We start from the raw sequence: 20,350 nt of genomic DNA, 5'->3' as shown, positions 1-20,350 counted from the left end.
CTAAACGGCATAGTCGAGTGGTTCACGTTAGCGTGTTATACGAACTGGTGCAGAGGCTAAGTGCAGCTACAGGGGGTTCATCACAGGGCTCGCTCGACGGACAAAGGGCTGTTGCGCCACTGGGATAGGTTCCAGCCTAGTTGCGGCTCACTTGAAGGGGGGTGGCCGAAGGCACGAGGGGGGCGGCGTCGGAAGCAGGGGAGAACATGGCAAGTTGAATGACAAATTGAAAGTGTGGTCGCTGGTATTCGAGAACACTACAACGTTTCCTATTGGATGCGATCTGTACCGAGTGATGACATTGAACTTGTTGCAAGTGCAATCTCGACGTCTCTTGAAAGTCTCTATGTGAGCTTAGAAGAGATTCACGACCAGTGGTGCATGGTGCTGGGAAGGTAGGTTCGTTCTCGCTTGAGGAGAAATGAGAAGCTAGGAGGTTCGAGTCGAATGAGTGCTTCGCTGTAGGCGAAGTCGAGGTAGACTTGCTGTGGGAGTTTCATGACTACGGACGAGTTATACCACGCTGAGAGACGCAATTGTGTGCTTAGTTCGTGCGCTATCGGCTACTATGTACTAGCTGGATGTATCGTGCATCACAAAGTCAATATGGACTAAACGGCATAGTCGAGTGGTTCACGTTAGCGTGTTATACGAACTGGTGCAGAGGCTAAGTGCAGCTACAGGGGGTTCATCACAGGGCTCGCTCGACGGACAAAGGGCTGTTGCGCCACTGGGATAGGTTCCAGCCTAGTTGCGGCTCACTTGAAGGGGGGTGGCCGAAGGCACGAGGGGGGCGGCGTCGGAAGCAGGGGAGAACATGGCAAGTTGAATGACAAATTGAAAGTGTGGTCGCTGGTATTCGAGAACACTACAACGTTTCCTATTGGATGCGATCTGTACCGAGTGATGACATTGAACTTGTTGCAAGTGCAATCTCGACGTCTCTTGAAAGTCTCTATGTGAGCTTAGAAGAGATTCACGACCAGTGGTGCATGGTGCTGGGAAGGTAGGTTCGTTCTCGCTTGAGGAGAAATGAGAAGCTAGGAGGTTCGAGTCGAATGAGTGCTTCGCTGTAGGCGAAGTCGAGGTAGACTTGCTGTGGGAGTTTCATGACTACGGACGAGTTATACCACGCTGAGAGACGCAATTGTGTGCTTAGTTCGTGCGCTATCGGCTACTATGTACTAGCTGGATGTATCGTGCATCACAAAGTCAATATGGACTAAACGGCATAGTCGAGTGGTTCACGTTAGCGTGTTATACGAACTGGTGCAGAGGCTAAGTGCAGCTACAGGGGGTTCATCACAGGGCTCGCTCGACGGACAAAGGGCTGTTGCGCCACTGGGATAGGTTCCAGCCTAGTTGCGGCTCACTTGAAGGGGGGTGGCCGAAGGCACGAGGGGGGCGGCGTCGGAAGCAGGGGAGAACATGGCAAGTTGAATGACAAATTGAAAGTGTGGTCGCTGGTATTCGAGAACACTACAACGTTTCCTATTGGATGCGATCTGTACCGAGTGATGACATTGAACTTGTTGCAAGTGCAATCTCGACGTCTCTTGAAAGTCTCTATGTGAGCTTAGAAGAGATTCACGACCAGTGGTGCATGGTGCTGGGAAGGTAGGTTCGTTCTCGCTTGAGGAGAAATGAGAAGCTAGGAGGTTCGAGTCGAATGAGTGCTTCGCTGTAGGCGAAGTCGAGGTAGACTTGCTGTGGGAGTTTCATGACTACGGACGAGTTATACCACGCTGAGAGACGCAATTGTGTGCTTAGTTCGTGCGCTATCGGCTACTATGTACTAGCTGGATGTATCGTGCATCACAAAGTCAATATGGACTAAACGGCATAGTCGAGTGGTTCACGTTAGCGTGTTATACGAACTGGTGCAGAGGCTAAGTGCAGCTACAGGGGGTTCATCACAGGGCTCGCTCGACGGACAAAGGGCTGTTGCGCCACTGGGATAGGTTCCAGCCTAGTTGCGGCTCACTTGAAGGGGGGTGGCCGAAGGCACGAGGGGGGCGGCGTCGGAAGCAGGGGAGAACATGGCAAGTTGAATGACAATTTGAAAGTGTGGTCGCTGGTATCCGAGAACACCCTTGTTATCACGAGTGTATGAGGAATTGCACTAGTGTATTTTCGTTGAGCTCGAGGACCAGTGTACCTCAATTTGTGTTGGTCCGCGCACTGTCAGCGAAGAATACATGTCCTAAGACCAGTGACTTAGTTACGTATTGTATAATTTCTCACAATCAGTTGAGCCCCTTGGCTATATTCAACGAGGAAACTAATCATTTTTGTAGCTATGTTGTGTTGTTTGGTCGAAGGAACTTGTTTTACAGTAGGCGCGGTGGAGTTGATTCCTCGAGTGGGTACTGTACTTTTAGTGTACTGTACCGTAATTGGTTACGGTTACCTAAATCGGTTTCATTCCGTCGTTACTCATCTCGCCGGATTCAGATTCTACTGTTCCTCTAAAATCTCGTGTTGGTTCGATGGTTTGACATTGCGATCTTGAACCGGAATTCTCACTTTTCCCCCATGAATTATCAGCCGTCACTGGTGCAACAGCAGCTCCCGCTCCTTCGCCTCGCCAAGATCTGCGACTGGGGTGGGCTTAGAAAGGCAGTGGACAAAGCGTCGCAGGACCAGATCGAAGCCACCGACGACTACGGCATGCACGTGCTGCACTGGGCCGTGACGGAGGCCAACATCCCCCTCGGTCTGCTCGAGTACCTCATTCGAGCGTTTCCGCATGGCGTCCGTACTTTCTCCAACGGCGGCTTCTTGCCGTTGCATCTCGCGCTCATGGCCGGCGCGTCCGTGATCCGCGTGCAGAGACTGGTCGAGTCGTTTCCTCAGAGCACCATCTTACCGATTCCTTCCGGCCACACGCCCATCATGATCTTTGACGAGCACCTGCCCATGGATACCCAAGCGCTCAAGCGAGCCGACGGGCAGCAAGGACTGGCGGCGGCCAAGATTCACGTGTGGGGCAATATCCTCGTGGGTCACGTCCTTCGGAGCTCGTCGTATCGACCCGATTCCAATCGTCCAATCAAACCCCGTCGTCATTCGACGTCCATGTCCGGCTTGTCGACCACGTCGTCGTCCGCCGCCACGTCATCTTCGTCCTCCACCGCTTCGTCGTTACGCCAATCATCCGAGGAATGTCCGTCATTTGACTGGCGAGAACTTTCTCGGCGCATGTCGGCCAACGATCCTACCTTGGACGACATCGTCGACGACAGAGCCAAGCTACTGCTCATGGCCGTGATGAAGGCGCCATTTGACCTCTTTCAGTGGATTCTCTCGTTGTGTCCAGAATGCACCAGAATCCCCACGTCCAGCGGGTGGCTACCGCTTCATGTGGCGGTGGCCCACCAGGTGTCTACGAGGCGGCTGCAAAAGCTACTGGAAGTGTACCCCGAAAGCATCCACGCCCTCACTCGACAGGGCGAATCGGTATGGTCCCTTGCCCAAAAAGCGCCTCTGGACGCGACCAGCCTCGAGCTGCTTCGACAGAGTGCCACGTCAGTCGCGTAACAACGCGTTGGATAAATTTATGTATAAATGGTTCGTGTGTTAGTTTGCTAACTGTCGTTTCGAAACAAATTGAATTGCCAGTCCTGTGGGGCATTACGTTGGCAAACAACGCCCGTCGAATGGCGGTGCAGTGGTGGGGGAACGACGGGTGGTCGTCGCATATCCAACAAAAGTCGGAATGAGGGGGTGGCCCCTCGCAATGTACAGGCGAATGACGTCCACAATCGGACGGCACAGCTGTAGCAACGTGACCAGCACCACATCCTCAGATATCCAGTAGAAAGAGTGGGAAGCGGGCGCCGTCCTGGGTTCTAGAATGCCCACTTGGCGGTGAGCTCGTCGCCAGGGGAAGCTGGGGGCTAGGGACGAAATGTGTCGCCTATCGAGTCAACAGGTCAGTGGTTGTTTCATGTCTAAGCCGTTGAAACGACTCGGGAACGAGGGTAAGGAGCTGATCGTCTTCTGACGTTGTCACGGAGTACAAAAGTAGCTCGATCCGATATGTGATGGGGTCAGACGGGTGCCGTACGCACAAGTCGGTCGTCGGGTCTTGCCGCGGGGAACCCCCGTTCCACACAGACGTCGCATCCGCCGAGGAGCATCGCGGGGACGAAGGATCTGGCGGCGAAGAAGTGATCGAGTGAAAAGTTGGGAATGTAAGTGGAGTCTGCGCCGGCAACCTCACATCATTCCGAGGACGCTCGACTACAACTCTCCATTCTTGGAGGATTATGGCTTATGGTCAGGGCCGACCGTATGGCCTGAACATCGGTGGAAGCATTGGCGGGTGCAGCAAGGAGAGATTACTTTGCAGTCCTGGCTAGCTCCACAACCTGCTCTGCTAGCTAGCAGCTCCAACATAATCGTGACATTTGAACTTAATTGGGAATGGGATACTTAGGGCGCTGCCATCGTGGATGTTGGTTTCGATACAGACGAACGAAAGCGGGTGTAGAGGTCGATGAAAGGCATGCCGTGCAGGTCTTTGGGGTCAAACAGAGTGGAGAGCGAGACTGACGACGCCGTGGGGCTGTGACAGAGTAAGGGTTCCACGCGGTAGGCCACCGGGTCGGACGGGTGGATAAAGTTCAAGTAGTAGTTGCACTTTGGACGAGTTTCACCAAAGTGGAAGAGGCTGTAACATCGTTCTGGTGATCCAATGCGACGTCGCCGCGCGCCAAGAGTATGATCGGAACGGGGAACCAGCGGCAAAGAGGTTTTCGACGGGGAGTCAAGCCCTGGGAACCGCATGCCGGTGGAGGAGACGACGCCAGGGCCGTGGGTGAGCAGGTCGTACGCGATGACTGACCCCAAAGAATGGGCAAAGATCGACACGTTCGCACAAGGGCACCAGCATTCTTCCTAACACCTTGACAACTCAAAACTCGAAGTGTCGCAATGTGGTCCCTTAACCGGAATTGTCATCATGTTATCCGGAAGCAAATGTGAAACTCCAACGCGAAACGGCGTAAATATAGATTGGCGCTGACCTCATGAGCGCGCGCCGCCAGCCGCTTCCTGCGGTAGGATTGTCCATCCCTAGGCGAACACTGAGTCTTAAGATTGAAATGCTACGTAGAACGCAGGACTGAAGCAGACGCCGTCTGCAAACGATTCCTCTGCCGCGTGCTTGAACTTTCCTGCTCGGCCAGGCACGCCCGAAGCCGTGCGAAAGTTCCGCAAGTCGTACTTCGCCGAGCCGGGGACGCGCATTGTGCATCCTGGCTTGATTGACGACGTCAAGCACATCGATGCCACACGAAAGTTTGGTATCACGTCCAAGAACAGCGACCACGTCTCGGTAGATTCAACTCTCGCTTCGTCAATTTTCGTCATTTCTGGTGTTTTTTACTAGGACATCATGCCTGCCAAAGTGCCGACGGAACACGCGCTAATCACCCAGCAAAAACTGGAGGCGCTGTACATGAGTTCCAAGCGCGAACCGTTGGGCACAACGTACTCGCGCGGGCACCACTTCGATCCAACCGCGACGTTTGGGGCGCCGTCGGAGCCGAGCGACGTGGCCAAGGACGTCCTGTACGGCATCCCGTTCAATGAGACAGCCGAGACCAAGGCTTTGTACAAGCGCAGCCACGGGAGCTGCGACCCCGGCGAGCAGAAGAACCGGCAGTACGCCAATGTGGACTTGGCCAAGGCGCGGTTTGGCATGCACAAGCGAAAGGACGAGGGCGGCGTGGAGGCCATTCTCAACCCCGAAATGGACGACCACGTGAGCAAGGTCGTGATCGCCAAGAAGAACGTCGAAGACATGAAAAACACGATGGATATGCTGGGGAAGCCGCGCAACCTAGGCTTCAACCACGCCACCAGTCCAGACCATGTGTTTGGCGTGAAGCATGCCAAGGGCTGTGCCGACGCCGCGCTTACCATCCATGGCTCGTACTCGTTTGAAGAGCAGCAGCCAGATGCAGATCTCGGCAAGCCAGTGAACCGCGGGTGGATGAACGCTACCGATGAGCACCGGTCGTTTGGAGTGCCCAGCATTCGGTCCGATGTTGCCCCTCCGTCCAAGCGGTCCATTGCCGACGCCCAGGTATATATATATATACTTAGTATTTACGATGGATATATATATATTTACAATGGATATATATATATATATATATATATATATATACAATGGATATAGATATATTTACGATGGATATATATTTCCTATTGATAGTAATATATCATGCGATTGACTGCACATTGTGAATGTGTGTAGAACTATGGCGACGACGTCAACGCGCACGAGTTGCTGTACCCAAACCAGTACTCGGCACTTGGTGTTGAAGACGCCGAGTTTACGACAGTGAGGACCAAAGCGTTTCTGACAAACTTGTTTAGCAAGATGGGGTACGACGAAATTCCGCCCGACGTGCTCGACCAAGTGTATGTCCGCGCGACGCTTCGAACAGAGTACACGCCCAAAGGCGTGGCGAGCATCCAGGACTTTCGAGAGGTGCTCAACGACTACTTGGACGCCCGGGACGCCGGCCCCGCGGCTGTTGGCCAATGGAAGGCTCAATTATAAGACAAAAGTATCAATGCTCGAATATAATATCACAAACTATTTCACGTGATTTATGGTGCAGACAGTTTTTGCAGCCGAGCGTCGAGGTGCTCCAGGTTGGCTTGGAATGTGCTGAGGTTGCGCGTCAAGTTGGCTTCCATCTACTTGATATATTAATGCATGAATATTTGGAAATAATAAAATATGTACAGCTGATTGCACATACATTTTCAAGGAGCGTGGCATCGGTGGCCAAGATAGCCTGCAGTTGCGTCGTGTTGAGCTCCAACGTGGCAATGCGTTCACTATTCATCCCATCAAACGTCCGAGATGAAGGACGATCGTTAACAAAGTACCTAAAGGTACTGGCGGCGTCGTGAAGCGCTTGGACGCTGGTGAGTTTGTCCACCAAAGCGGGGATGGCTGCTGCCGTCGCGCCCACAGACTGCGAAACCAACATTATATAGATAAAGATATGGAAAGTATGGTTAAATCGATTCGAAATTGGAGCCCTCAGCAGAATCGAATGTCTCACGAGATTGAGTCAAAGAACCAATCAAACCAATCACTATCGAATTTCCGCCAATCAAAACTTCAGCCCAGTCCTCCGCATACATCAGGTATACTGATCTCCACCCTTAAACGAAACGGAGCAAATTATGCAATTCACACAGTAAAGTAACTCTTACAGGTATTTGCAGGCTGTCTGAACCAACCATTTATACATGCATTCAAGCGCTGGGCGTCTCCAAGTCAGAGCTGAGTATGCCAGTGCGTCTCCAGCAGTTTCTCACAGTGGAAATGATGTCATCCATTTCAATGCCAAACGATTCAAGTGTTCGAATTTTGAAAAAGTCATCACCTTCCGATATGGTTGGATAATATAAAGTTTCAAAAATTATCAAGTTTACCCCGTTCGTTTAAGGGGGGAGATCAGTATACTAAATTTGTTGTAAAGTATTGAATTGTATAGTATTGAATGTACAAGATATAATGTGGATCAAATTTAGGGGAAATGCACACAATACCTGAAGCTTGTCGTACATGGCGGCGACTTGCGTGGTCTCTTGGGCGGTGGCGATGGTTTGGTGGACGATCGGACTCGTGTCTTGCAGTTTGCTGATCGAAGTCAATTGGTTCAACAGCGTGCCCACTCGCGACGAAATGGCCGACACCTCGGACGATGTCAGGAGCGATACCCGTGTTTCCAGCTACAATGGGGGTCATGAGACATTCATCATGGAGAGTGAGTGAGAAAAACCTCTTGCACATGACGGAGCAACGACGCTGCCTCGGCGGACGACGACGCAGGACCCACGAGACGTTCCAACTGTGCCACGCGCTGTTCGACCGCTGCTAGTTTCAATCTCGCAGACTGGTCCTCTTCGTGCACAGCGTACACCTCATACTATATCCACAACATCGACTGTTCGTGATGATGATGTTCCATTAGAAGAGGAGAAGATACGTACGATGAGACCGGCTGCGTTGCTGTCGGAGGATGCTGTCGTAGCGACATGTTGCTCGCGAAACGATTGAATGTCTCTCCACAACTGCGTCGAGAGATGGTGTTGTTGCGCTTGGACGGTGCTGGGGGTGTTCTGCTGCGCGGACGTTGTTGGGTCCAGCTGCAGCTGACTCAAGTTCGCTTGTAGCGATTTGAGGCCTTGCAGCATTGTGCGGTAGGTTGGAGGGTCCGTGGAGTCCTTGGATAGGTTCTGGAGCAATTCCAGATCGGTCTCGAGCTCGCCCATTTCCTGCTGAAGTCGATGGTACCGCATCGTAGGGGTTTCCAGTTCTCCCCGCGGCACAACCTTCAATTCTTCCGAGTTCGAAGGGACCGACGCGCCGAGAAAGGCGTGGAACGCGTCTGCTGGTCGGAGCGGGGCTCGGTCAATCTCATTCAAGTCGGAGCCGGATGTTGTGTCGTCAATGTGTGCATATGGATGCAGTGTAGAGCTTCCTCCACTGGGGTACACTTCGACCTCTGGGGTCTCATACACCTCGGTCTCTTCGAGGATGCGGCGTTCGGCCATCGATCGTCGGGACGAATATCCAAATTTCAAGATGGTGACTATTTCACCTGTGATATTTAATACCTCTCTGTTCGGGATATTTCACTTTATTGAGAATTTGTTTCTAAAATGATATTTTGAATTTGTAAATTTTCCTGTATATTTTTGAAAGTGAGATTTTAACTTTGGACCAATCACAACGGTCGCTTGAAATGGCATGAGCATTTTTGCATGCCGCTGGAACGATCGACGATGGTGAGTCCATTCAAAGGCGGACCGCCATCTCCGCGCCTGATGCGATGTCTCTCTATGCCTAGAAATCCTTCCATCGCTTCGCGTCGCAGCATGGGGACTTTATCCATGATATGAGCTTTGACTTCTACGGAAAACGTCTCGCAACCTGCTCCTCCGACCGCAAAATCAAGGTATCGTTATTACCACCCTTGCATCATTCCTTCACAATGCATTAGATTTGGGAAATCATCGATGGGCAATGGCAGCTGCAATATGAATGGACGGCACACCAAGCCAGCGTGTGGAAAGTCGCGTGGGGTCATCCCGAGTTTGGCCAGATTGTCGCGTCCTGTTCCTTCGACCGTACCGTGATCGTCTGGGAAGAGTCGTTGTCGAAACCACCGTCGGCGGCGCCGCTCCCCCCGCATGGCTCGATGTCACTCTCCCATCATCCGTCCGACTCTGGTACGTCCTTTGCTTCCACCCTTGATCACGTACAGTAGTACATTGACACCGTTCGCAGGTCCATCGCAGTCCCAGCCGTGGACACTCCAAGCTCAATTGACCGATTCCCGTGAATCCGTCCACGACGTCAAGTTCGCGCCGCGGCATTTGGGTCTTCGATTGGTAACTCGTAATCCATGATAAATGGTTCATTATTTTTCATCTCTATGTAGGCCACTGCGTCTGCCGACGGGTACATCCGCATGTACGAAGCGGCGAATCCAATGAACTTGTCGGAATGGACCCTTCCTGTACTACTCATTGCTCCAACGAAAAAACTCTTTTTTAGCTGGTGATGCTAGGAAAACTTTTTGGCGGACGCAGAGGGTGCCACGTGTCTGTCGTGGAATTCGAGTCGGTTCGACATCCCCATGTTGCTGGTGGGGGGCAACTCCAAGACGGCCAAAGTGTGGGGGTTCACTGTGGAGAAACAGTGGCACGTCATCGCAGAACTCGCGGGGCACTCGGACGTCATTCACGACGTCGCATGGGCGCCCAACCTTGGCCGGTATGCCACACCTATGCGGTTCGGATCATTGGGGTCACTGAAGCGACTGGTTGTAGGTCGTGCCATTGGCTCGCTACGGCCAGCAAAGACCGCACGATTCGCATTTGGAAGCTCAAGATCAACCCGAACCGTCAAGAGCAGAGCGAGGTGGTTCAAGTGACCACGAAAGACCATGGTATTATCGCATTATATGGGTATGACGAATGATCATGATGTGTGGTAGGCGCGTTCGAGGTGTGGCGAGTGCAGTGGAATGTGACGGGGACCATGTTGGCGTCCACGGGGGACGACGGCACAGTGCGCATGTGGCAACAAGACTACAAGCATCAGTGGCAATGTGTACACGCCGTGAGCGGAGACTTGGCCTAGATATAGTAAACCCAAGAGACCTTGTTATAAGAACCCTTGTCACGACGACTTGGTTATCCCATCCTACTGAATACGTTCAATATATATATATATATATTATATATACGCTGCGGACTCGTCATTTGGTTGATGTGGACGTTGCTATACTATTAATAGTATATGTATAGTACAGCCGCAGCTAAACGGACAGTAGTGGATATTCACTTTGCAAGTTTTTAAAAATTCGAGCTATCTTATTTTCACTACGTGCCAATCCGACCCAAGCAAATGCTTGGATTCCCCATGTCACGAAGGCACATAAGTCTATCACCATTCATATTTAGCCTTCAAAACTGGGGATTCATCATCTTTAATTCAAGACGAAGCGATTAAGAAAAGAATGAGCTAAATCCGACCAGTATTTTAAAACGAAAGATTCGTTTTGCCCAAACGCACGGTATACACAGTGTTGAAACCTAACTTAGTTATTCTAAGACATGGAGAATGAAATGTACAGAAGAATCGGCAGAAGGATTTAGCCAATCATAGTGCAGGTCATCAACGTCAAATTAGTGTGTGACTTCAATTAGTGTGATACCATGCATCGATCGATAGATTTGGCGATTCATCACAAAAATCCAAATTTGGGGTAAAGGACGATATGAGGGGCAGCACACTTGGTTCGCACGTTATATCAACTAAAAGGCCAGCGAATTATTGTGGATTCGGTACAGATTTCCAGACCCCGTCGAATCGAATCACGAATCGACGCTATTGGCTAATCCAATTTTGAGTGGATTTGATTGGCTCTTACAGAATGGACAAGTATATTCAACCAATCAGAACTCCAGCGTGATTCGATATTAGCGAATTCACAATATTGTGGATTGCTATTATCATGGTTGGAGTAAGCGTCAAGGCACGACAACGCCGCTAACTATCTCCGTCGATACTCGTCTTCTTGGAGGCGACGGGCATACGCTTCATCACTTTCACCAGGTCGTGGGGCTGCTGCATTGTTGTTGTTGTGCGCATGGCCCGATGCATATGTATATCGTGTCCGATGTGACGACGGCATCGTCCATCGCCGGGCGAAGGCAGGCTGTGCTGCCACGTACAAGTACCCTACCCGCGAGACCTCACGATCCGTGGTTGGATCAAAGAAGCATATAATTACCAGCGCAAATGCCAGCCAAATGGCCGACAAACGACGACCCGGGCACGAAATAATGCAAGTACGCGAGCTCCACCCACGCCGCGTACTTTGTGTGCACTGGGATGCCCAGAATGTTGGTGTACGCAGGAGAGCTCTGGTTCAGCACGACCTGCGAATGTGTCCAAAGGGAAAGAGAGTGGGTTTCACACCTTGTCGCAGGTTTTTTTGCAGTTCTACGTACTTTAAGGGCAAATAAAACGGCGGAGAACCCAATCGAGCACTGATGGATGAAACTCTAGACATGTCCATTGTCAAATGAGTCGACACCTTGTACATGACACATACCGAGTCGTCGAGGGCGTAGGCCAATACATAGGCTGCCCCAACCGCAAGCATATGAGACAACACGAGTAGTAGCGCCACCATCGTGGCGAATTGTTCGCTGCCGACACGGAATTCTAGATGCACTCCTTTCCACAGGAACGATGCCCTACATAAGACCATAGTTATCATGCTAACGGGATGGACGATGCGAGGGAGAATTGTACATGTTGTTGTACAAGTGCCATTCGTCCGCATGAAGAAACGCCGACACAATGAGCCGCGGCCACTCAAACTGCTCGACGATGAGGTCCGGACACCTATAAGTCGGGCTTGTCAGGTCCAATGGTCACAATCATGGGAACTTACAAGGCGTATCGCCGGGCTGTAGGCACACCAGGTTGACCCTTGTAGAGAAAGAGCGCCGCCATACCACCTAAGTGTACCCACAGTTTTAATGCACAACCACAACTGACAATGGTAATGGTAATGGTTACCCATCAACGCCAGCGTCACGGGGGGTTTTCGTTCGAGTTGCTGGATCTGTCCGAGCAGCTGCATGGCTAGCATGAGCAGCATGCCGTCGTTTCGCTGGCCACGTCCGCGAGGGTGGCGCGGCATGTTCGCGAACGGTCGCCGGCCAAACATTTCTTCTTGTCACGTTGGTGATTAGCTTAGTTGGCATCTTATTTGGATTGGCTGAATTGAAATAAGTTTAAGGGGTTTGATTGGTCCAATTTGGGAAATCCTAAATCGGAATGTGTGCTTTCGACAAATACCTTCAACTTTGAGGAATTGCAATCATGCCACCGAAACTGCTGCCGCGACGGCCAAGCGCTCACCGTATGTCAATCAAGCGCCAAAATGCTGCGTACAAGCTCATGTTTCATGGACCTGAATATGGGAACGGGGAAGAGCTTGTCGTGAACCCAGAGTCGTTTCCCGACCTCAAGGTTGACGAATCCAAAAGATATCGATAGACCATGCTGACATCATGTTTCAAACTCTGTAGCTGCATGACATTGTCGAGATCGTTCAACCCGATCGAACGCATCTTCGTCTAATCATGCAAGTGCGCACATTGGCTCCAGTTCGCGGAAAGCTCCAAGTGAGCATTCTCAAGGACTTGGCGCTGCAATTCCAACTCGATCCATTTCACGAAGTCACAGTGCAGGTACTAGATCAAACAATCTCCCCACATCACCGCCAACACATTCACGTAGCGCATTGAGCCCAGCGACGCAACCGTCGACTTTATTGAGTTGTCTTTCAAGGACCAGTTCATGTCCCGCGCCGACTTATGGCGGTACAAGGTACTGTAAACGCAACCACATACCACCACCCTCGTAGTCGTCGTCACCCTCGTTTTCCTCAGGTTGCTATGTTTGGAAAGTGTTTGTTTGCAGGCAAAGTCTACGAAACCCTAGGCACTCGCGCCCAGGTACTACGACCTGCCAACATGCCAACATCTCTCTCGATATCTACCTGCCAGGTGGAAATGCTATTGGCAAAGGACGACAACGTGCTGTGCGGAGTCATGGGGACTGACACAAAGCTTATCCTCCGGTCCCGGTCCAGCCGCATCTTCTGGCTCGTGCACATGAGTCCCGAGATGTGGGACTTCGCAGACGACGGCGAAATGTACTTTGAGAAGCTCATCCACCGCTTCGTCCGGTCGCTGGTGGCCAAGTGGCAGGAGGCCAGCGTCGGACACTCGGTGACCGTGCTCATGTTCTCCCGCAGCTTTTACGACAAGACCCAGTTCCCTTGCGATTACGACCCCACGTCCGCCTTGTTTGCCGACGAATACGCAGTAGGTTCTGACCATCTGCCGTCTGCTGCCGCGCTCGGCAGCCCCGCCATCCACGTCGACAGCCGCAGCGGTCGGTTCTACGAAGACTTTTACAAAGTACGACCAAACAACCAAACTTCAAAGCCATAGGTACCTACCTCGTTGTGATGGTGAATGTGAGTACGTAGGTCCTTATTCGAGATTACACGGGTCCAGACTGGTCACTCCTCGTACGGCTGCTTCAAGCAGAGTTTGCATCATATGCAGAACGTCATCGATGGCGCCTTCCCACAGACAGCCGCCCCGCCACGTACGCCGTGTCGACATCGTCGGGAGGTAATATTGCTGTACATTTCTAGTACTGCTCGTTTTACATGGTGATGAAAATCGTTTAGATTTCGATTTGCTTGCTGCCTTTATGGGTGTATCGTATGTGTTCTATGAAGCATGTTATGTGTATATGACAGTAGGGGTCCAGTGGCTCGCGCTTCCGCACGGCGTTCCCGCGCGTGCGTCGGAAGGCAACGTGCTCGAAGCCATCAACGTCACACTCAACCTCTTGGACAAGCACTACATGGACAGGGATCTGAACCGCGCGGGCCAAGGCATCGTCATGCTCACGGCCGGCAGCGCCGTGTTTCAAGTGTCCAAACGACTGGCGCAGATCACCAAGCAGCGAATGATGGACACGGGCGTGGGTATGGACATGGTGTCCGTGTCGATGCCGCCTCTGCACCCGGTGCCGCTCTTCCGGTGGAGCCATGCTGCCAAGACGGACGCCCCCACAGAGTTCAGTGTGCCGCATTGGATAAGCGTGAGCTTTCTGGACTTTGACTGCACGTGCGGCGCCGCCAAGAAGAGTCTGATGCGATGCCACTGCAACGTCGCAGACGATGGAAGCGAGTGCCGCCGCGGCGCATTCGCCCCGCTCCCACGCTGTCGCATGTTTGACCGAGCGCTGATACCCGTGCCGCTGGTGAACATCCTCACGAACGCCAACCCGCGACTGTTTTCGTCTCTGGAGTCGTCGGCACACCACCCCCCACCGGTCGCCCTCCATCGCACGGCCGACCAACCAGCGCACCAAGACCTCCAAACATATGACGACACTGTGTTTATTGGCCCAAGGCCTGAGAGATGGGGAGCCGACGCAGGGGACGACCCTTGGTTCAGTACTCCGCTCAAAGAGTCCAAGTACATGTCGTTTTCAGAAAAGCACGACGACAACCAGCTTGGGCTGCATCGTAAACGTGTTCTGAGCATGCAAAACCTCCAGCGCCTGCACAAGTTCAAGCCGCAGCCGAGCCCCCACCCCCCCAACTCCAACTCGTTTAACGACGACACCAACCACGAACTACGCGACGGACGAAGCCCCCTCCAAGCTGCCGTCTCAATGCACCAGCTTCACCAAAGCAGCCCCATCGTGTACAACCCGTCGATGGTGTCGTCGCTCGAGTCCCCATCCTTCGTGCTCAAGAACCGCATAGATTTGACGAGCCCCCGGAGCTCGCGGCACCCGTCGTCCACCGAGACCAATTTCGGGTCACCCATCACGACAGCATGGAATGCAAGTATGCCCTACTATCACCATCACCAATACCGATCAGCAAACAAGCCGCCAAAGCCCGCGTGCGATCCGTTTCAAAGCCCCGCCGACGACGGCAAACTCACGTCCAACCGGCGGCGGTGGAGCCACATCTTCCCTTGGACCCCTGAGTGCAACGCGGTGGCGGCAGGACCCAACTGGAAGTCTCTCGTGAACCCGGCGGTGCTCCCGCTGACGACGGATTTTTACCCCAAGGACTTGCACGTCAACTATACAGAGTCGTTTTACTCGCTCATGCTGCTCGAAACGACGGGCAAGCCCATCACGCACCAGCTGCTCGTGGAGATGATCTGCCAGCGGCTATCGAGCGATTTTCAGCTGGTGGAGCACCCCCCAAAGGGAGTCGTGGACGACACGGGAGGAAGCGGAGGACCTTCGACGGCGCTTCGCGTCGGAAACGTTCCGCACCGCACGACGTACCATCTGAGCATGGGCCACCGCGTGCACAAGCTCATTTACGACCACCTCCAGCAAACGATCGACGTCAAGATCTTCCATAAACGAGTCAAGAGCCACGATACACTGCCGTTTGTGTACGAGTACTCGCTGTACGACTCGCTCACGCAGTCATTTCACAAGCAGCTGCAGACGTTTCACGAGTTTCCGTGCCCCGAAGACAACTGGAACACCACCGACAACCTCCTCTGCGGCTACGTCGACTCGATGCACGACGGTATACAGTGTCACACATTTTCGACACCAAATGTCCTCGTTTCGTTGCCTGTTTGTGTCTTGATTACCCAAGGGATAACCCCGTATTGCTTGTATCTGCGGAATGTCCATATTGTATGCACTCTTGGAGACATGAGACTGTCACCGTTGTTGTTAGAGTACTATCTATTTCCGTTGCCAATATAGTACTAGTAGTAGACGTTTATGTCTCGGTAGGCACGAAATGCCGTCGTATTCGATTTGTGGTGGTACCGCCGCCACCGCCATCCTCCTCCTCTCTGCCGACGCCACCTCTCGACACATCGGAATCGACGCGAGCGCAAAAGCTGCTCGAGTTTCTCCAGTCCAAAGTCGATGGCGGGGATGTGCTGCATGTGACTGTCCACGCCGACCCGCTGGAGCGCCCCCATTGCGCCGCGACCAACACGGCGAGGCAGTTTGTGCGCGTGAGCTGCAACACGACGGCGCGACTGGAGGTGGACTGCCGCAATGAGTGGCTCATGCTGCTCGTGGATGCCCACTGGTACCCGAACGCGACCTTCCACGTGGACGTGCGATGGCTCGCGTGCAGCGGCACCGTCGTCGACGACTTTGTCACAACATTCAAGCGAAAATGCAAACATGCGCACTTGGACCTGCGCCGTGTGCCCGAGTTTACGCAGGTCCACCAGTTGCACATCCACCCGTTTCTGTCGTCCGTGCTGCTTCCGTTCGTGGGTCCCCAGTATCCTATTGATCGTCGAGGGGGCGACAAACAAGAAGACGACGGCGCTGACGTACAAGTCGAAACGATTGAGTTGCATCAACAGTGTCTCAGCTGGGGGTTTGTCCTCGATGGGGCGCACGTTGCCGACAGCGGCGGCATCGGCCACGGACTCATGCCCAAGCAACAGCTGTCGCCCGGCGCCCAGAGACATGGAAGCGGCCAGCGGCGACCGCCCCCCGAGACGTGGAAAGCGCGCGGCTACGTCCAGTACATGCACCGCCACGCGCCCGTGTTCATTCGGGTGCTACATCATGGCATTGTGTGGATTCCCAGCTATGCTTACGACAACCAAGCCACGGCTGACCTGGTGCGGCCGCTGTACGACACGCTTTGCCGTTGGATTCAGCAGGGTGGACGAGCGCAGACCATGTTGGATTGCTAGGAATGGGAATATAGCTATACTATTGAAGTATTGCTAGTGTTTTATAAAGGACTATAGCATTGGCAACAACCGTGTAGTGAGTGTTCAAGGGTAGTTAAATGCGATAAAACGTCGCGGCGGTGCCTGCAAACAGCGCGTGCCGATCCGCTTCTGAGAAATCCGACACCCAGTCGTGAAAACTTGCGTACAGTTGGGGCATGGTGGGGCCGGTGGAGTCGGCACCGTCTGCGTTGGCCGCGGCGCCGTTCTGGTGCCAGTTGGAGGCGAACATGGAGCGATGGACGCCGAAGAGGCCGATGACTTCGCGCACCAAGTCGCGCACAAAAGCCTCCTTCTTGGCATCTTCGTGCCATCCGGGCACGACGTAGCCCAACATGGACAGCTTGACGAACACGTTGGGTAGCGCCGCCAATTTTGCAAGTCCCGCGCGCCACACCGTCAGCTTGGCCGCTTCTGCGGCGCTGCCGTCGACGGCAAGGTGGCGTACCTTGCCCAAATGATCAACCACGACGGGCACTTCGGGGTGGCGTGCGATGAGCGCGGCGGCGGCGTCCAACTGCAACGGACTGCATTGCAAGTCGAACGACAAAGAATGCGAGGCCAGCAATGCAAACCCGCGTTCAAATGACTGAGCTGGGCCCGTGGTGTCGCGAATGTAATCGTTTCCGTGGCGTGACACGGCGATGTGGGTTGCGTTCTTGCCGCCATCAAACGGGCCTTCGTAATCGACCATGAAGCGAATGCCGCGGACCTTGGACGACGCGGCAACAAGGGCGGTCAATTGGGCATCGACATCGTCGTCCGCAAGGTTGCAAGCAGCGACAATGGCAGCAACGGTAGGGGCGCGTCCGGCTGCGACGAGGCTTTCAATCCACTCGACTTCGGCAAGACCACTGTCGGGCATTGCATCGATGTGCACCGAGCGAGAGATTGGGAGATCGCCGACGGCGCTGGCGTATTGCTCGGGGAGGTATGGAGACGCACCAAGGGATTTGAGGAACGCATAGTGCTTCTCGTTGGTGTCATAGAAGTGATGGTGGGCGTCCACAATGTCGGCGATCGATGCAGCGGACCTTCCCATGATGTTGCCTGTCACAGTCAATTCAAAAATGATGACTCGATCGTGACCTTGCACGTGATTGGACAGTCAAAATAACCATGTATTTTGACTGATCGAACTCAGTTTTGCTGACGTTGATGAGCAAGAAAGCTAGAAACGCGAACAGGCCAAATCTGTTGCCCTACGTTTTTCTATTTAACCTATATGTTTTGGGGTAAACCCTGGAGCGTTAAACAGTATTCTGCCAGGTTAAACCTTGGATAATCATAGGTTAAACTTAATCTACGTACGGATAACGTGTACGAATAACTGGCATATACAAACGTCGAGACGTATGGTTTGGCCGTCCGAGCCCATATATTTCTGTTGTAGCAAGGCGATCTGTTCGTCTTAGACATACTTAAAATGGTCCAAGGGGAGTAGCTCCTCTCATTTTTTCGTCAATTGTGAATTGGAACTACATGATCGATTCGGCTTGTCGAGATCTGTCGTTTTTGTGGTTACTTTGCCAGGAAAAAGTAATACTGCACATGGTATAATGCTCTAAAAAGTGCTCAAAATATCGTCGTTTCTAGGCTTCTTGCACCATACTCCGAGTACGTACTAGTAACTACTAACTTGCAGTTAGTAGTTTTCACCCTTCACGTCAACGTAACCGTTCACGAGCTTAAGATTAACACCCCCAGGAGTATAGTGGGCTTGAAATATCAATATTGGACACTGGTGTAACTGGCTGTTGGCTTGATAAACTTAGGGGTGAACATTCATGGTAAATTCACAAGTGTCGTGTACTGGTTGCCGTCGGCAAGCATGGCAGCCACGTCTACCCCCACCAGTTGGGCGAACGCTTTTTCTCGATTCATGTGCGCGCCGTAGACATCAACGAGGCCACACGGATTGAATCCAAACGTGACTTTCGTGTCCACGTGAATGTCCTGGCCGATGAGTGTCTGCACCAATGTCTCTTGGTTCATGATGTGGGGGTAATATGCGGACAGCATCGAGCGGGTGAGGCGCTGGGAGACCGAGCAGAGGACGTGGCACACGACGTCGCAGCTGTCTTCGTCGTTTCGCACCACTTCCATGCACGTGGCCTGCATGGAGTAATTGGTATGGGACGAGCTGTACATTCGAAACGCGTGTATGAGTTTGTCCACGCCGTGCGTAGACCACTTGTCGCCGCAAAACACCATGTCCTCGCGACAGATTGACCGTAGAAACCGCTCTTGGTGATTTGCTTCCTCTGTTCGTCGAACTTTGAACCCGTGCCGGAACACTCGAAGATACGCGTCTATCACCCTCGAAGATCGCTGGTCGTGCAGACGAATCGACTCCCATGGAATCTGCTCCAGCACCATCACCTTTCCTTCCAAACGACCAGTTTCCGCTTCCAATGCCAACACCGCATGTTCCAGCCTGTCTAGCTCTGTGTCCAGGTCATCATCACTCGTGTGCGCCCCGCTCACCTTGGCTTTCGGTCCTGTGTTGGTCTCCAATGCAGCACGATGGCGCTTCTGGAGGCGGACGAGTTGTGGGCTCATCGAAGGTGAGCAACCTTGCTACTTTTTAATATCCAATAAGAGTCCATCACGCCTTGTTTCTTGCATACGATTGGCTATAATACTGACAGCAGATGTTACAATTTTGAACAGCTACCGGTTGATCAAATTTGTAACATCTGCTTCCAGTGAGCTTGATGCTCCGGAGAATTGATGTCTGATGAGTTCACCCTAACTATTTCCAATGTGGTTCTCCCTTTAACTAGTTACAGGTAACATTATGTTGTGCACTCGGCCGCAATGCCGTGGCGGCTCTGGTGAGCCAAGGCAAGAAATGCCACTTCAGCACTCGCGATCGGTGCCACCAAGATGTCGTGCGCCACCGCCCGCGCCACCACGTGATCACACCGGCTGGGACGGTGTAACGTAAAATGCCAATTTACAGTGAAGACATACAACTCTTCATTTGATGTCAAAAAATGGGCATAACGTTATGTCCGTCCTACTTGATCATTTTGGAATTCTATATAGTCCTAAAGGTAGGGAATTCCCTGGAGAACAACGCATAATTAAGTTCTTATGCCCTTGGACAAGGCTTGGAGTAGTCCTTGGATACCGTTTTAGACGCGGAACCTCTATAATTTTGAGTGCTAATTTAAGTCGATTATCTTAACCTTCCTTTTTGTATGTAATTGTGAATAGAAATTCAGAGGTTCACTGTATGATTGGTGCATGTAAAAATATACGATCTATGATTGGTGCATTTTCGTACGACCTAAATTGGCACATATGTCATAAATACAGTAACCCAATGAAGGTGGTCATCCTTGCACATTAAAATATAAATCAACAATACAAACTTGAAGATAGATTTATTGCAACTAAGGGCGGGTCTTGGCATAAAATGGCCGTTTTCGAAGACAAGTTGGCA

At 52.4% G+C, this 20,350-nt stretch overlaps 11 protein-coding genes across 14 annotated transcripts; 4 read left to right on the top strand and 7 right to left on the bottom strand.

Moving 5' to 3' along the window:
- Nucleotides 1-136: 136 nt before the first annotated feature.
- On the bottom strand, nucleotides 137-500 carry H257_06359 (hypothetical protein; the record flags this gene model as incomplete). Its single annotated transcript, XM_009831553.1, has 2 exons — nucleotides 137-257; nucleotides 373-500. The coding sequence occupies 2 exons, from the start codon at nucleotides 498-500 to the stop codon at nucleotides 137-139; spliced, it is 249 nt and encodes an 82-aa protein (XP_009829855.1).
- A 247-nt stretch (nucleotides 501-747) lies between these two features.
- On the bottom strand, nucleotides 748-1,111 carry H257_06358 (hypothetical protein; the record flags this gene model as incomplete). The annotated part of the gene is made up of 2 exons (XM_009831552.1): nucleotides 748-868; nucleotides 984-1,111. 2 exons carry the CDS (start codon nucleotides 1,109-1,111, stop codon nucleotides 748-750), a joined length of 249 nt encoding a protein of 82 aa, XP_009829854.1.
- A 1,424-nt stretch (nucleotides 1,112-2,535) lies between these two features.
- Nucleotides 2,536-4,184, top strand: H257_06357 (hypothetical protein; the record flags this gene model as incomplete). Its single annotated transcript, XM_009831551.1, has 2 exons — nucleotides 2,536-3,536; nucleotides 4,031-4,184. 2 exons carry the CDS (start codon nucleotides 2,536-2,538, stop codon nucleotides 4,182-4,184), a joined length of 1,155 nt encoding a protein of 384 aa, XP_009829853.1.
- A 253-nt stretch (nucleotides 4,185-4,437) lies between these two features.
- H257_06356 (hypothetical protein) lies at nucleotides 4,438-4,965 on the bottom strand (the record flags this gene model as incomplete). Its single annotated transcript, XM_009831550.1, has 2 exons — nucleotides 4,438-4,902; nucleotides 4,954-4,965. 2 exons carry the CDS (start codon nucleotides 4,963-4,965, stop codon nucleotides 4,438-4,440), a joined length of 477 nt encoding a protein of 158 aa, XP_009829852.1.
- Nucleotides 4,966-5,033: 68 nt separating this feature from the next.
- Nucleotides 5,034-6,577, top strand: H257_06355 (hypothetical protein; the record flags this gene model as incomplete). Its single annotated transcript, XM_009831549.1, has 4 exons — nucleotides 5,034-5,063; nucleotides 5,120-5,341; nucleotides 5,396-6,094; nucleotides 6,269-6,577. The coding sequence occupies 4 exons, from the start codon at nucleotides 5,034-5,036 to the stop codon at nucleotides 6,575-6,577; spliced, it is 1,260 nt and encodes a 419-aa protein (XP_009829851.1).
- On the bottom strand, nucleotides 6,404-8,609 carry H257_06354 (hypothetical protein). Its single transcript, XM_009831548.1, has 6 exons — nucleotides 8,029-8,609; nucleotides 7,818-7,964; nucleotides 7,585-7,767; nucleotides 6,913-7,001; nucleotides 6,783-6,861; nucleotides 6,404-6,717 (listed from the first exon to the last, which is right to left on the bottom strand). Exons 1-6 carry the CDS (start codon nucleotides 8,590-8,592, stop codon nucleotides 6,628-6,630), a joined length of 1,152 nt encoding a protein of 383 aa, XP_009829850.1. The 5' UTR covers nucleotides 8,593-8,609; the 3' UTR covers nucleotides 6,404-6,627.
- Nucleotides 8,610-8,804: 195 nt separating this feature from the next.
- On the top strand, nucleotides 8,805-10,257 carry H257_06353 (hypothetical protein). The gene is made up of 8 exons (XM_009831547.1): nucleotides 8,805-8,826; nucleotides 8,889-8,996; nucleotides 9,042-9,270; nucleotides 9,329-9,432; nucleotides 9,483-9,560; nucleotides 9,612-9,817; nucleotides 9,874-9,992; nucleotides 10,041-10,257. Exons 1-8 carry the CDS (start codon nucleotides 8,824-8,826, stop codon nucleotides 10,184-10,186), a joined length of 993 nt encoding a protein of 330 aa, XP_009829849.1. The 5' UTR covers nucleotides 8,805-8,823; the 3' UTR covers nucleotides 10,187-10,257.
- Nucleotides 10,258-10,986: 729 nt separating this feature from the next.
- Nucleotides 10,987-12,294, bottom strand: H257_06352 (hypothetical protein). 4 transcript variants are annotated; one of them, XM_009831545.1, is made up of 7 exons: nucleotides 12,140-12,294; nucleotides 12,012-12,078; nucleotides 11,870-11,962; nucleotides 11,667-11,811; nucleotides 11,563-11,616; nucleotides 11,343-11,490; nucleotides 10,987-11,290 (listed from the first exon to the last, which is right to left on the bottom strand). In XM_009831545.1, the coding sequence occupies exons 1-7, from the start codon at nucleotides 12,288-12,290 to the stop codon at nucleotides 11,103-11,105; spliced, it is 846 nt and encodes a 281-aa protein (XP_009829847.1). In that variant the 5' UTR covers nucleotides 12,291-12,294; the 3' UTR covers nucleotides 10,987-11,102. The 4 variants fall into 4 exon arrangements, with proteins under 4 accessions (XP_009829847.1, XP_009829848.1, XP_009829846.1 ...); XM_009831546.1 differs by having other exon boundaries at nucleotides 11,882-11,962; XM_009831544.1 differs by having other exon boundaries at nucleotides 11,667-11,962.
- A 144-nt stretch (nucleotides 12,295-12,438) lies between these two features.
- H257_06351 (hypothetical protein) lies at nucleotides 12,439-17,956 on the top strand. Its single transcript, XM_009831542.1, has 8 exons — nucleotides 12,439-12,595; nucleotides 12,655-12,816; nucleotides 12,866-12,955; nucleotides 13,018-13,083; nucleotides 13,135-13,551; nucleotides 13,623-13,770; nucleotides 13,905-15,713; nucleotides 15,929-17,956. Exons 1-8 carry the CDS (start codon nucleotides 12,446-12,448, stop codon nucleotides 16,858-16,860), a joined length of 3,774 nt encoding a protein of 1,257 aa, XP_009829844.1. The 5' UTR covers nucleotides 12,439-12,445; the 3' UTR covers nucleotides 16,861-17,956.
- On the bottom strand, nucleotides 16,864-17,957 carry H257_06350 (hypothetical protein). Its single transcript, XM_009831541.1, has one exon. The coding sequence runs from the start codon at nucleotides 17,939-17,941 to the stop codon at nucleotides 16,955-16,957; it is 987 nt and encodes a 328-aa protein (XP_009829843.1). The 5' UTR covers nucleotides 17,942-17,957; the 3' UTR covers nucleotides 16,864-16,954.
- Nucleotides 17,958-18,633: 676 nt separating this feature from the next.
- H257_06349 (hypothetical protein) lies at nucleotides 18,634-19,466 on the bottom strand. Its single transcript, XM_009831540.1, has one exon. The coding sequence runs from the start codon at nucleotides 19,459-19,461 to the stop codon at nucleotides 18,685-18,687; it is 777 nt and encodes a 258-aa protein (XP_009829842.1). The 5' UTR covers nucleotides 19,462-19,466; the 3' UTR covers nucleotides 18,634-18,684.
- Nucleotides 19,467-20,350: the final 884 nt, after the last annotated feature.

The sequence above is a fragment of the Aphanomyces astaci genome, assembly GCF_000520075.1.
Source record: "Aphanomyces astaci strain APO3 unplaced genomic scaffold supercont1.12, whole genome shotgun sequence".
Taxonomy (NCBI): Eukaryota; Oomycota; class Saprolegniomycetes; order Saprolegniales; family Verrucalvaceae; genus Aphanomyces; species Aphanomyces astaci.
Note: the sequence above shows the minus strand (reverse complement) of the source record. Positions and strands in the feature narration are given on the sequence as shown.

Coding starts and splice junctions, on each gene's coding strand:
- H257_06349 (XM_009831540.1), bottom strand. CDS start 19,461: ATGAGCCCACAACTCGTCCGCCTCCAGAAGCGCCATCGTGCTGCATTG.
- H257_06354 (XM_009831548.1), bottom strand. CDS start 8,592: ATGGCCGAACGCCGCATCCTCGAAGAGACCGAGGTGTATGAGACCCCA. Junction 7,965..8,028: donor GCAACGCAGCCGGTCTCATC/GTACGTATCTTC, acceptor TTGTGGATATAG/TATGAGGTGTACGCTGTGCA. Junction 7,002..7,584: donor CCATGTACGACAAGCTTCAG/GTATTGTGTGCA, acceptor TTGGTTTCGCAG/TCTGTGGGCGCGACGGCAGC.
- H257_06353 (XM_009831547.1), top strand. Junction 8,997..9,041: donor CCTCCGACCGCAAAATCAAG/GTATCGTTATTA, acceptor ACAATGCATTAG/ATTTGGGAAATCATCGATGG. Junction 9,993..10,040: donor AGTGACCACGAAAGACCATG/GTATTATCGCAT, acceptor GATGTGTGGTAG/GCGCGTTCGAGGTGTGGCGA.
- H257_06351 (XM_009831542.1), top strand. CDS start 12,446: ATGCCACCGAAACTGCTGCCGCGACGGCCAAGCGCTCACCGTATGTCA. Junction 12,817..12,865: donor TTCACGAAGTCACAGTGCAG/GTACTAGATCAA, acceptor ACATTCACGTAG/CGCATTGAGCCCAGCGACGC. Junction 12,956..13,017: donor CCGACTTATGGCGGTACAAG/GTACTGTAAACG, acceptor CGTTTTCCTCAG/GTTGCTATGTTTGGAAAGTG.
- H257_06352 (XM_009831543.1), bottom strand. CDS start 12,290: ATGTTTGGCCGGCGACCGTTCGCGAACATGCCGCGCCACCCTCGCGGA. Junction 12,079..12,139: donor CGTGACGCTGGCGTTGATGG/GTAACCATTACC, acceptor GGGTACACTTAG/GTGGTATGGCGGCGCTCTTT. Junction 11,963..12,011: donor ACAGCCCGGCGATACGCCTT/GTAAGTTCCCAT, acceptor CCCGACTTATAG/GTGTCCGGACCTCATCGTCG.
- H257_06350 (XM_009831541.1), bottom strand. CDS start 17,941: ATGGGAAGGTCCGCTGCATCGATCGCCGACATTGTGGACGCCCACCAT.